This window comes from Mizuhopecten yessoensis, unplaced genomic scaffold (genome assembly GCF_002113885.1).
Source record: "Mizuhopecten yessoensis strain PY_sf001 unplaced genomic scaffold, ASM211388v2 scaffold6459, whole genome shotgun sequence".
Lineage (NCBI taxonomy): Eukaryota > Metazoa > Mollusca > Bivalvia > Pectinida > Pectinidae > Mizuhopecten > Mizuhopecten yessoensis.
The window spans coordinates 258,158-271,560 of NW_018406560.1; the positions used below are offsets into that span (position 1 = coordinate 258,158).

Consider the following 13,403-nt stretch of genomic DNA (forward strand, 5'->3'; position numbering starts at 1 on the left):
GGGGGGGGGGGGGGAACATGTATGGTATTAAAGACTAGGGGATCCGGAGAGCATGTATGGTATGAGAGACTAGGGAATCCGGAGAGCATGTATGGTATCGGAGACCAGGGGATCCGGAGAGCATGTATGGTATGAGAGACTAGGGGGGAGCATGTAAACTTACGCTATATGGCCTCGTCTTATCACAGATATCAGTGATCTGTGATTATGCTAAGTTATCAAATTTGCTTGACTCAAATCTACAGGAAGGAAGAGAGAATATTTGGTACGGTGATGCATGTAAAAAATATTGCTCTCAGGTCTCTGTACATAATTTTGATCCCCTCTTCAGCATGGGTCATCTCCTAGCAGCTGGTGTACTCCACGCTCCAGCGACATCGCCACTGTACTGCAAAACTGTGTCCTAACATAAAACTACAAACTGATGTGGTCAGATGTATGTTATACTAAAACACACAGCTGCACGACCAATTATTTTACCGCACCCAGTGCATCCCTGGCTCGTCACTGTTACTATCATACTGACTATATCTATCCCTGTATACAACCCCTACCCAGAACATGTACCCCATCTACTGGTTACTTTGTGGTACCTTAGGGGGTCATCACTGTTGCCATCATATTTACTACCCCCGGTACTCAACAATGGCAAAATTTGATTTTTTTATTTAAGCTATTTGAATAGTTTCCATATGCTATTGTTATTGATATGATTGTCTTTTTGTTAATTATTCATTCATTGAAACACCTGTACAACTTCAATACATATGTATTTTGACAAAACTTTTTGTACATATCGTACTAAAAAATAAATCGGCTTGATGATATCTGCAGACTTTGACATGAATGTGTGGTACCTCTGGAATCCACGAACCAATTAGAAGGGGTTCTGGGGCCTGTGAGGGTCAGGATCAAGTGGGGCTGGAATGCTTTTTAAGTGCCGCCTTTGGTTAGGGTATATGATAAAAACGTGTGCTATGTGGGGGTAAGTTAAATGGTCGGCGACCTTGAACAGTGCGGTAAGCACAAGCCTCCCTAATCAAAACCTTAGTTCTAAAAGTCATCACCATATATTAAGGTTATGAATAGGTGGCTGGTGTTTCTGCATCATTTGTTAAACATTGCAGTATAACAACCCAACATTGCTTAATCGCCACATGCACGAGAAGGGCTGGGGGTCTGCTGTCAATAAGGAAACAACCAATTTATAAATGTGCAGCTACATGTTACTTGTGTAATTTATGTCTACAGATATTCCAGCGTAATTTTTATTATAAAAACAAGTATTTTTTGGTTTTGATTTACATAACTTGTGATAATCTGTGTCAGTATAACTTGGTTCTGAATAACTTGGTTCTGTATAACTTGGTTCAGTATAACTTGTATCAGTTTAACTTGGTTCAGTATAACTTGGTTCAGTATAACTTGATTCAGGATAACTTGGTTCAGTATAACTTGTGTCAGTATAAATTGGTTCAGTATAACTAACTTGGTTCTGTATAACTTGGTTCAGTATAACTTGGTTCAGTATAACTAACTTGGTTTTGTATAACTTGTATCAGTATAACTTGGTTCAGTATAACTTGGTTCAGTATAACTTGATTCAGGATAACTTGGTTCAGTATAACTTGTGTCAGTATAATTTGGTTCAGTATCACTTGGTTGAGTATAACTTGGTTCAGTATAACTAACTTGGTTCAGTATAACTTGTGTCAGTATAACTTGGTTCAGTATAACTTGGTTCAGTATAACTTGGTTCAGTATAACTTGTGTCAGTATAACTTGGTTCAGTATAACTAACTTGGTTCTGTATAACTTGGTTTAGTATAACTTGGTTCAGTATAACTTGTGTCAGTATAATTTGGTTCAGTATAACTTGGTTCAGTATAACTTGGTTCAGTATAACTTGTGTCAGTATAACTTGGTTCAGTATAACTAACTTGGTTCTGTATAACTTGGTTTAGTATAACTTGGTTCAGTATAATTTGTGTCAGTATAACTTGGTTCAGTATAACTTGGTTCAGTATAACTTGGTTCAGTATAACTAACTTGGTTCTGTATAACTTGGTTTAGTATAACTTGGTTCAGTATAACTTGTGTCAGTATAACTTGGTTCAGTATAACTTGGTTCAGTATAACTAACTTGGTTCAGTATAACTTGTGTCAGTATAACTTGGTTTAGTATAACTTGGTTCAGTATAATTTGTGTCAGTATAACTTGGTTCAGTATAACTTGTGTCAGTATAACTTGGTTCAGTATAACTAACTTGGTTCTGTATAACTTGGTTCAGTATAACTTGGTTCAGTATAATTTGTGTCAGTATAACTTGGTTCAGTATAACTTGGTTCATTATAACTTGGTTCAGTATAACTTGGTTCAGTATAACCTGTCTCAGTATACACTGTGGCTGTCTGTGTTTGTATAAACCTGTATATATCATGATAAATGCTTTAGCGACTTCAATGCCATTGGAGTCAAGAAGCCAAGGTCAACTCAGTCTTTGGCTCCATAATATATAATTTCCAAGGTTATAAATTATGTTTCATGGTTCATTACTCAGGAGCAAGGTCAACTTATTTCTGCTATATCATCCTCTGTCGAAAGAGTGTATCTATATATATTTCTTGGCTTGGGAAAAGGGTGAAAGGTCTTTCAGGTAGTAATGACATGGTGAATATGATATAAAGTTTAAGAGCAAATTTTTACATGTAGCATATTCCCCCAATGATTATGACAATCCTGTAATTTTCAGACCTTTAAAGCAAAATGACATTATGAATACTTACTTTTCTACATGGTAAGCTGATAAAGATAACAATGTTTATATAGTATACCAACAATACCGTAGGTAGGATGATTTGTTTATATCATTGAGCATTGTTTTATCACTGTAACCATTTCTGTGGGTGTTTTTTGTCGTGCCAAAGTTTTCAGAGGTTCACTGTTCTACAGTGACTTTTAATGCAACCCAGCTTACAAAGACATAAATTTGTCCTGGCTTGTTTCAATTTATCTTAATCAGCATGTAATTAAGGTAGCTACAGTATACAGTTACCTACCTTGAAAGAAAATATGCATCAAGAAGACAAAGGGACTGTAGTCTGTATCTGTCTTAGGGTGACCTTTGATATTTGTGGACCACAGGTATTGTTGACTATCAGAAATGCTATCGAAACTTGGGTTTGTACCAGTGATATTTGTGAATCACAGATATCGAGGTTTGGAGAGTCACAGCATTTCCTACAGGGGGAGAGGAAAGACAGATCTACTGATTACACTAAAATGCACCTCAACAGACAGCTGAGCTCATTACTAAAATGCTGACTGTTATAAAAACTTTAAAAACATTTTTTTTTTCATGATATTCAAATATCCAAATCAATATGTATACCACCCTGCCATATAAGCTGTTTGTAAGACTACACAGTTTAACAACATACAGTATAACATTCTCTATCTCATCTCCCATTCCCTACACCAAAGGTGAACATACAATAGGTTCTTGATACAAGCTTGAGATGCACCCAAATGTTATCTGTACAAGCATGACATACACCTAGATTGTATCTGTACAAGCTTTAGATACACATAGATTGTATCTGTACAAGCTTTAGATACACCCAGATTGTATCTGTACAAGCTTTAGATACACATAGATTGTATCTGTACAAGCTTTAGATACACCAAGATTGTATCTGTACAAGCTTTAGATACACATAGATTGTATCTGTACAAGCATTAGATACACATAGATTGTATCTTTACAAGATTTAGATACACCCATATTGTATCTGTACAAGCTTTTGATACACCTAGATTGTATCTGTACAAGCTTTAGATACACCAAGATTGTATCTGTACAAGCTTTAGATACACACAGATTGTATCTATACAAGCTTTAGATGCACCTAGATTGTATCTGTACAAGCTTTAGATACACATAGATTGTATCTGTACAAGCTTTAGATACACCTAGATTGTATCTGTACAAGCTTTAGATACACCCAGATTGTATCTATACAAGCTTGAGATACACCCAGATTGTATCTGTACAAGCTTCAGACACACACAGATTGTATCTTTACAAGATTTAGATACACCCATATTGTATCTGTACAAGCTTTAGATACACCTAGATTGTATTTGTACAAGACTGAGATACACTCAGATTATATCTTTACATGACTGAGATACACCCAGATTGTATCTTTACATGACTGAGATACACCCAGATTGTAACTTTACAAGCTTTAGATACACCCAGATGGTATTTGTTCAACACTGAGATTGTGTATTGCTCGCAACACACCACCAGCATTTGTATTAATGTAAATTAAGTTTATTCTGTAATTATGAAATATTGGGTCTTGAGTATTTGAAGGAGCATTGATTTTCTGGCTGTATACATGTGTTGTGTGTTGTGAGAGACATTCTCTCTATAGCTGATCACGAGTGTGTGTTGTCTCCTGACACCATTACCCCAACACCTTGTACAAGTTCATCCCTGTCTGTGTACATTGATAGGCCAGAGTTCTCCTTAATAACAGGATACTCCTAAAAAACTTGTCATGTTTTATGACAATAATCATAAAATAAATTACCCATTTTTTTGGGGTTGACTGTCTATCTTATAGAGAGCAAACATGTAGACGAGTTCGCAGTCTATATGTAATCTAAAGGTGCAGGGTCAGAATTACCTGTAATCTACTGTGTAATCAAATGCTTACCTGTAATTTTCCCCACATTTTTTTATTGGATATATTTCTCTTCAAATAGCTATCACATTATGTATTATGTAACGTTATAGCATAAATAATGTGCCGAATAGATGATAAATCAATTTAATAAATTCAAAACAAATTAAACAGATGACAAGGAAAAGATTAAACAGAGCGGTTATTCAAGTTGTGTCTTACTGTTTTTTCCTGGTAATTAAACCTGAATGAGGTGATTATCTACCATCTGTGAGAGGGAATTTAACGTCAATGGTCCTTGATAGTCTATCAAGGAACAATAATTGGTCCTACGGAGACTATATCAATATATCGTTCTCAACCTACACATAGACTGTTTCAAAGACTTCACTCCGACTCCAATCTGACCCGTTTGTCTAGAATGTGCGAGAGATTTGATAGAGTTCAACTTGAAAAGGTAAAAATTCAGAGGTCAAATATGAGTATTTGTTATTAAAATATTTGGTTGATGATAGGTCACTTTAATTGAGGAAGAAAGTGATGGGTATGTACCACATCAATGAGACCTATTGCTAAACAGCGTAAGTCAGGTTTCTTTACAGTAAACAGGTTATCAGGCATATCAGCATATTTGTGGGGAGAATCTATCTTGCATGTGTCACATATATATAGGATCTTACATGAGCTTCCATTTCATATGAAATTTATGAAATGGGTCTTAGAATTTTTCAATTTACCGAGCCTCTGACAATCAAAGTAAAATGAAAAATTTGTTACGAGTTTCATAAATTTCATACAAAATGGAACGAGTGAAAGATCCTTTTTATCACATAATCAAGATTTGTGGCATTTATTCGGGTAAAACAACAATTTTCATGCCACCTTGAAATGTAAAAAGCTGCCATTTTGACTCCAGTGCGTAAAATCTGTGACGTCATGTACTTGTCCTAGGCATGACATCACAATTGAAACTTACAAGCAATCACAGGGCTGATAGGTCATATTACATGGGTTAATACGCAAAATCAAATATGACATGGGTACATAGTCACTGGATAACACAGAACATTATGTGATAAATAGTCATTAGAAGTTCATTCCTAACCTTTAATCTTTCTGAAAGGTTGATCACGACTTTGCAGATGCATGACAATTAGCATGTATGTATAACCCATCAGGACATTTCAATGATATTGCCTATGTAAAACATGTACTGTCGGCCCAATTTGCAATTCAAACAAGCTACTATAAATCATGATAATAATAGGTTACATAATTAATTCTCTTACAAGATAATTATACAAATTCTAATGAGACATATGTCTGATTTTTTTCATCCTGTGCAATGAAATAAACAGCATACACAACTCTTGGTAAAGCATCATTTACCTTCCGTGTCCTTGGTAACTATACAGTGTAACTGTTTCCTGTAATTATGGGATATGTATCTAATTATTCCTGTAACTCTAAGATGTCAATATTCCTGTAACTTTGGGATGTAGCTATTTATCGCTATCTGTAGCGTATTTCTGTGATAAATTCCTTAAGATATAACAGTTTCTCTGTAGTGTATTTTTGTGATAAATTCATTAAGATATAACAGTTTCTCTGTAGCGTATTTCTGTGATAAATCCCTTTAGATATAACAGTTTCTCTGTAGCGTATTTCTGTGATAAGTTCCTTTTGATATAACAGTTTCTCTGTAGCATATTTTTGTGATAAATCCCATATTTCTGTGATAAATCCCTTTAGATATAACAGTTTCTCTGTAACGTATTTTTGTGATAAATCCCTTTAGATATAACAGTTTCTCTGTAGCGTATTTCTGTGATAAGTTCCTTTAGATATAACAGTTTCTCTGTAGCATATTTTTGTGATAAATCCCTTTAGATATAACAGTTTTTCTGTAGCGTATTTCTGTGATAAGTTCCTTTAGATATAACAGTTTCTCTGTAGCGTATTTTTGTGATAAATCCCTTTAGATATAACAGTTTCTCTGTAGCGTATTTCTGTGATAAGTTCCTTTAGATATAACAGTTTCTCTGTAGCGTATTTCTGTGATAAGTTCCTTTAGATATAACAGTTTCTCTGTAGCGTATTTCTGTGATAAGTTCCTTTAGATATAACAGTTTCTCTGTAGCGTATTTCTGTGATAAGTTCCTTTAGATATAACAGTTTCTCTGTAGCGTATTTCTGTGATAAGTTCCTTTAGATATAACAGTTTCTCTGTAGCGTATTTCTGTGATAAGTTCCTTTAGATATAACAGTTTCTCTGTAGCGTATTTCTGTGATAAGTTCCTTTAGATATAACAGTTTCTCTGTAGCGTATTTCTGTGATAAGTTCCTTTAGATATAACAGTTTCTCTGTAGCGTATTTTTGTGATAAGTTCCTTTAGATATAACAGTTTCTCTGTAGCGTATTTCTGTGATAAGTTCCTTTAGATATAACAGTTTCTCTGTAGCGTATTTCTGTGATAAGTTCCTTTAGATATAACAGTTTCTCTGTAGCGTATTTCTGTGATAAGTTCCTTTAGATATAACAGTTTCTCTGTAGCGTATTTCTGTGATAAGTTCCTTTAGATATAACAGTTTCTCTGTAGCGTATTTTTGTGATAAGTTCCTTTAGATATAACAGTTTCTCTGTAGCGTATTTCTGTGATAAGTTCCTTTAGATATAACAGTTTCTCTGTAGCGTATTTCTGTGATAAGTTCCTTTAGATATAACAGTTTCTCTGTAGCGTATTTCTGTGATAAGTTCCTTTAGATATAACAGTTTCTCTGTAGCGTATTTCTGTGATAAGTTCCTTTAGATATAACAGTTTCTCTGTAGCGTATTTCTGTGATAAGTTCCTTTAGATATAACAGTTTCTCTGTAGCGTATTTCTGTGATAAGTTCCTTTAGATATAACAGTTTCTCTGTAGCGTATTTCTGTGATAAGTTCCTTTAGATATAACAGTTTCTCTGTAGCGTATTTCTGTGATAAGTTCCTTTAGATATAACAGTTTCTCTGTAGCGTATTTCTGTGATAAGTTCCTTTAGATATAACAGTTTCTCTGTAGCGTATTTCTGTGATAAGTTCCTTTAGATATAACAGTTTCTCTGTAGCGTATTTCTGTGATAAGTTCCTTTAGATATAACAGTTTCTCTGTAGCGTATTTTTGTGATAAGTTCCTTTAGATATAACAGTTTCTCTGTAGCGTATTTCTGTGATAAGTTCCTTTAGATATAACAGTTTCTCTGTAGCGTATTTTTGTGATAAGTTCCTTTAGATATAACAGTTTCTCTGTAGCGTATTTCTGTGATAAGTTCCTTTAGATATAACAGTTTCTCTGTAGCGTATTTTTGTGATAAGTTCCTTTAGATATAACAGTTTCTCTGTAGCGTATTTCTGTGATAAGTTCCTTTAGATATAACAGTTTCTCTGTAGCGTATTTTTGTGATAAGTTCCTTTAGATATAACAGTTTCTCTGTAGCGTATTTCTGTGATAAGTTCCTTTAGATATAACAGTTTCTCTGTAGCGTATTTTTGTGATAAGTTCCTTTAGATATAACAGTTTCTCTGTAGCGTATTTCTGTGATAAGTTCCTTTAGATATAACAGTTTCTCTGTAGCGTATTTCTGTGATAAGTTCCTTTAGATATAACAGTTTCTCTGTAGCGTATTTCTGTGATAAGTTCCTTTAGATATAACAGTTTCTCTGTAGCGTATTTCTGTGATAAGTTCCTTTAGATATAACAGTTTCTCTGTAGCGTATTTCTGTGATAAGTTCCTTTAGATATAACAGTTTCTCTGTAGCGTATTTCTGTGATAAGTTCCTTTAGATATAACAGTTTCTCTGTAGCGTATTTCTGTGATAAGTTCCTTTAGATATAACAGTTTCTCTGTAGCGTATTTCTGTGATAAGTTCCGTTAGAAATAACAGTTTCTCTGTAGCGTATTTCTGTGATAAGTTCCTTTAGATATAACAGTTTCTCTGTAGCGTATTTCTGTGATAAGTTCCTTTAGATATAACAGTTTCTCTGTAGTGTATTTTTGTGATAAATCCCTGTAGATGTAAAAGTGTTTCTGTATAACATTTCTGTGATAAATCCTTGTAGATGTAACAGTGTTTCCGTATAATATTTCTGTGATAAGATGCTGTAAATGTTGCAGTTTCTCTGTATATAACGGCTTAGGCAATTTTTGATACCGGATGATGATTTGTGATTTAGCAAACAGTGTTTACCTAACTCAGACATGAAATGTGTTATGTTAAAACAAAGCTTTGTTCTCCATCATAAAATTTCTACCACTGCTAACTGTGTTTTATTTTGATCCTATTCATGTGTGCCTGTCTTGTGGAGCATGCTATGTGTACACATCCTCCTGTGTTTGACATCATGTAATGCTCATATATACTACACGCCTTTGATCTGGCTCCTAGCTATTGATTTCTCCTCAAGGATTCAAGCTTTACAAGTGTGCTGCTGTATAGGTATACATGCACTGGACACTGTCTGCTGTAGACCAAGGGGAGATAACCCACACACACAATGTATTGATTTTGTAACAGGCGAAGAGAAGATTTGTGTGCTATACACTCTGTGGAGCTCCCAAAAAACCTAAACTGTATACTGACTAGGGTGAGCCTTGTCTAGCCCAGTGTGTATTTGTTGAGTGTTGAGTTGATGGGTAAGTAACTTAGTTGAGTTGTGTCTTTGAGGTGATGAGTAACGAGTTAGGGACAGGGAGACCCCTTTCTAAGTTTGGTTCCTGGAATGAATGTGGCATTAGAGGAGGGATTGGTGGTTTAGCACATTTAACTGCCAAGTCATGGGTTGTTGAATCTCGGCTGAATATCACAGAGATTAAAACTGGAGGTCCTGTGTTCAGTAAAAGTTATAGTCTGCAGGTGCTTGTAAAGTTGTTTTTTCTAAGGGATTTAAGCTAAATCCAGTTATACATAAAGGTAGAAAACATGCAGGATTAATTACATAACTAGGTATTTTATTAAAATTTTCTTTCAAAAATACCACACAATACAACTCAAGCACATGTTCATGCTCCCTCACCATGGAGGGATGATATATAGTGTTATACATGTCCAGCCCATCATGTTCTGTTCCAGGTTTGTGTCATTGATCTGGGGACTTCATTTCTTAACAGATTCGGATCAATGTTAAGGTCAAGTATGAGAATACATTGAACAAGACCATATTTCTGGTTTCGAAGATCAAGGCCATGGGCACTATTTACCATTGATGGAAGTTTGTTAAAGACAGTGATACTGATTTGAATCAGAACCCGGACATTCATGTCTTACAGATATTTTTGAGTTTAATTATTAATATTTTAATCCTAAATAGTCATTCCTGTGCTGATATTCTTATTGTTGAGTTTTACCAGAGTTTTACCAGAGAACTAGATATACCCTGATACATTGCATAAAAGCGGAATCATTTAGAGTCTCAAAAAGAGAGAGAGAAAAAGTGAGTGTGTGTGTTGGTCAGGTACATAACGTTTGTGTGTGTGAGAAAAAGGGGTCTAAAAGTCATTGAGAGATGAGAATGCAAGTGTGAAATAGGCATGATAGAGTGAGAGGTAAGATAGGCATGAGAGAGTGTGAGTGAGAGGCATGAGAGAGTGTGAGAGGTGAGAGAAGTGTGAGAGAGTATCGGAGATGAGAGAGAGAGAGAGGCATGAGAGAGTGTGAGAGGTGAGGGAAGTGTGAGAGAGTGTCAGAGATGAGAGAGGGAGCAGGCATGAGAAAGTGTGAGAGGTGAGAGAAGTGGGAGAGAGTGTCAGAGATGAGAGAGAGAGAGAGGCATGAGAAAGTGTGAGAGGTGAGAGAAGTGTGAGAGAGTATCAGAGATGAGAGAGAGAGAGAGGCATGATAAAGCGTGAGAGGTGAAAGAGAGGCATGAAGATTTGTGAGGGAGACTGAGATAGAAGAGTCTAACAATTTGCCTGCAGACACGAGATGTAGACTCCAGCTTTGCTCCAGCAAACACAATTGATAGATAATTATATGGCGTCCCAGGTCGACACTTTAGAGAAGACAGTAGCTTTATCGACTCAACTTTCTTATCATCTAATAATAGAATTACAGCTTTTTTAACATGTTATGGTGCAAAAGCATTTACAATTCTGAGTGAATGCGAGAATATATGGGAGAAACAAATTATTTTCCCTAACAACACCAAAGCAAGCAGCTGAGGGCTAGTGGAGGTATTGGGTTCTAACACCCTTGCGACTGTTCCCGGGAAATGCGGCCATCAACAGTCTCCTCAATAGGGAAGGACACTTGCTGGCAATTAAATTGAATGAAGTGGAATAAAAAATGGAGGCTGAGTTAGCAGAGAAAGCAGAATTTCTCTATTAGCTTCATTGTGGTTGTTATATTGACTCCAACAGATAACACCAACGCACTCAAAGACCCGATCGTCAGACACTTCAGTCGTGCACGTCAATTTACCATCGTTTTACACATTTCCTCTTTTCAAGGATTTTTTAAGGTAACTTTTAACAATTTAAAAGCATATTTAGACCTTCTCTTCTGTCCAAGGTGCAGAGAGAGGTTACTGTACCTTAAATAAGACTGAAATGTAGATTCTAAGTGGACAGAGGGTATTGGACAGTACAGTTTGTTGTGCAAAATGGGAAAGTCCTGTATTAACTCATTCACCCCTGAAATTTTATAATGGACTAATCCAACCTTTGAATTGGAAGAGTTCAAATGTGTCTTCAAGGGTGAATGAGTTAAATATGCCATATAATACATTTATTGACAGCATGTCCTTGCGACATACAGATTTGTCTACTGGAGACAATCCCAACAATTAGACATTTCTACAGTACTGTCTGCTGTTGTTTACCGTCTGATGATTTGACCCTCAGCTTTCCAATTGGTGAAAATGTCATTCAATCTTAAATTCTATGTTGCAGTTTTCAGTCTAGGTAACAGGACTGTATTGTTGACTTCACCACAGGTCTTCATCAGAGTCGAAGGTCATAAACGTATTTTATACAAATCTCTGAGCCATGTTTCTGCCAATCACAGGAAAGCAGAACCAAACGGTATACAATAAAATAAATTAGACAACATTATCAGCTACATAAACACTATCGCCTAAACAACATTATAAACTTATCCTACATGTGATGTTTTTGGAAAAAATGTAGAGATTGGATTTTAAGTAGGGATTTTTTTTCGCAGCATCAAGGCCCAACATCATTTCTTCAATAATTAGCATTTTTTACCACATTTTGAGGAAAACGAACACCATGTATGTTTTCAAGTCTTCTATTAAATAATACAAAACTCATCAAAACAATGGTGGGGGTTTGCAATAAATAAGATATAGTAGAGATATCAACAAATTTAAAAGCAATACCAATATTAATTCATTATCCAACAAGTATGAAAGTTATTCTAATGAGCATTAGAACATTATTTATTATATAAAAACAGCTAAATTGTATGTAGTATAATGATATTTCTGTTTAGACAGGTAAATACTATACCTTTATAAACAGGTAAATTGTATGAGGTATTGTAAAGGTAGGTTAATGATATACCTGTATAGACAGGTAAATACCATACCTTTATAAACAGGTAAATTGTATGAGATATTGTAAAGGTAGGTTAATGATATACCTGTATAGACAGGTAAATACTATACCTTTATAAACAGGTAAATTGTATGAGATATTGTAAAGGTAGGTTAATGATATTCCTGTATAGACAGGTAAATACTATACCTTTATAAACAGGTAAATTGTATGATATACCTGTATAGACAGGTAAATACTATACCTTTATAAACAGGTAAATTGTATGATATACCTGTATAGACAGGTAAATACCAATAACAACAGGAACATATCAATATATTATTAACGAGTGAAGAATCACCTTTACGATACCTGCAGTAGTCTACATATAGGTACTGCTGCTGACCTGTGACAAGGCATCAGTCTACATATAGGTACTGCTGCTGACCTGTGACAAGGCGTCATAGTACACATTGTACCGTCACCTGGGCAGGGACAAGCTCTGTGAAGTCAGGTGAAATAGTGTGCTGATTTATTTCTAGATGACATGCAAGTTGTTTTGTATTGAGCATTAAATGTGACCGGGTAATTAAAATGAAAAAGACAAGGTCAGCGCATTACTCCTACCTACCTACACAGAACAAGAGACTCCTTTCTTCCCCAAACGCCGCATATAGAATACACAGGCACAACCCATTTATTAATACTGCAAATTTAGAAATACTTGTCATGCTCAACAGACGATAATTAGATTTAAACGGAGGATAGACATGAAGAGTTTATCTGTAATAGGGGTTGCTATCGGGGAGGATATGAGAGAAGGGGAGGGGCGCCTCACTGTGGCCCCTCACAACCATTAAAACGGTTTTATGCACTCCTGAAGTCACAAGCTGCATACTCCCTGTAATAAATGTAGGCAACACAACTTCTCAAAAAGTCTGGGAAAGTTTCCCCTATACTGACCTGGTTCAGTGTTACTAATCTGGAACCAGACGGTGTTAGTATCTGGGGGGTGAGGCAGTGGGAGGAATAAAAGGGGATAAGGGAGGGGGAGGGGGATATGTGTGTGTGTGGTGTGTGGTAGGGGACAGAAAATAGAATAGAATAAAAGGGGAAATAATTTGGAAAGTGTGTGGGGGGGGGGGGGGGGGGGGGGGTTTTGGGGGGGGGGGGG

The 13,403-nt window shown here is 35.7% G+C and overlaps 1 protein-coding gene across 1 annotated transcript in view; it reads right to left on the reverse strand.

Moving 5' to 3' along the window:
- Positions 1–13,096: 13,096 nt before the first annotated feature.
- LOC110452191 (leucine-rich repeat extensin-like protein 3) overlaps positions 13,097–13,403 on the reverse strand; it is an 18,490-nt gene continuing 18,183 nt past the window's right edge. The window contains exon 3 of the mRNA XM_021500561.1: positions 13,097–13,130. Coding sequence (XP_021356236.1) covers positions 13,097–13,130 — 34 coding nt within the window. The remainder of the gene's footprint in view (positions 13,131–13,403) is intronic.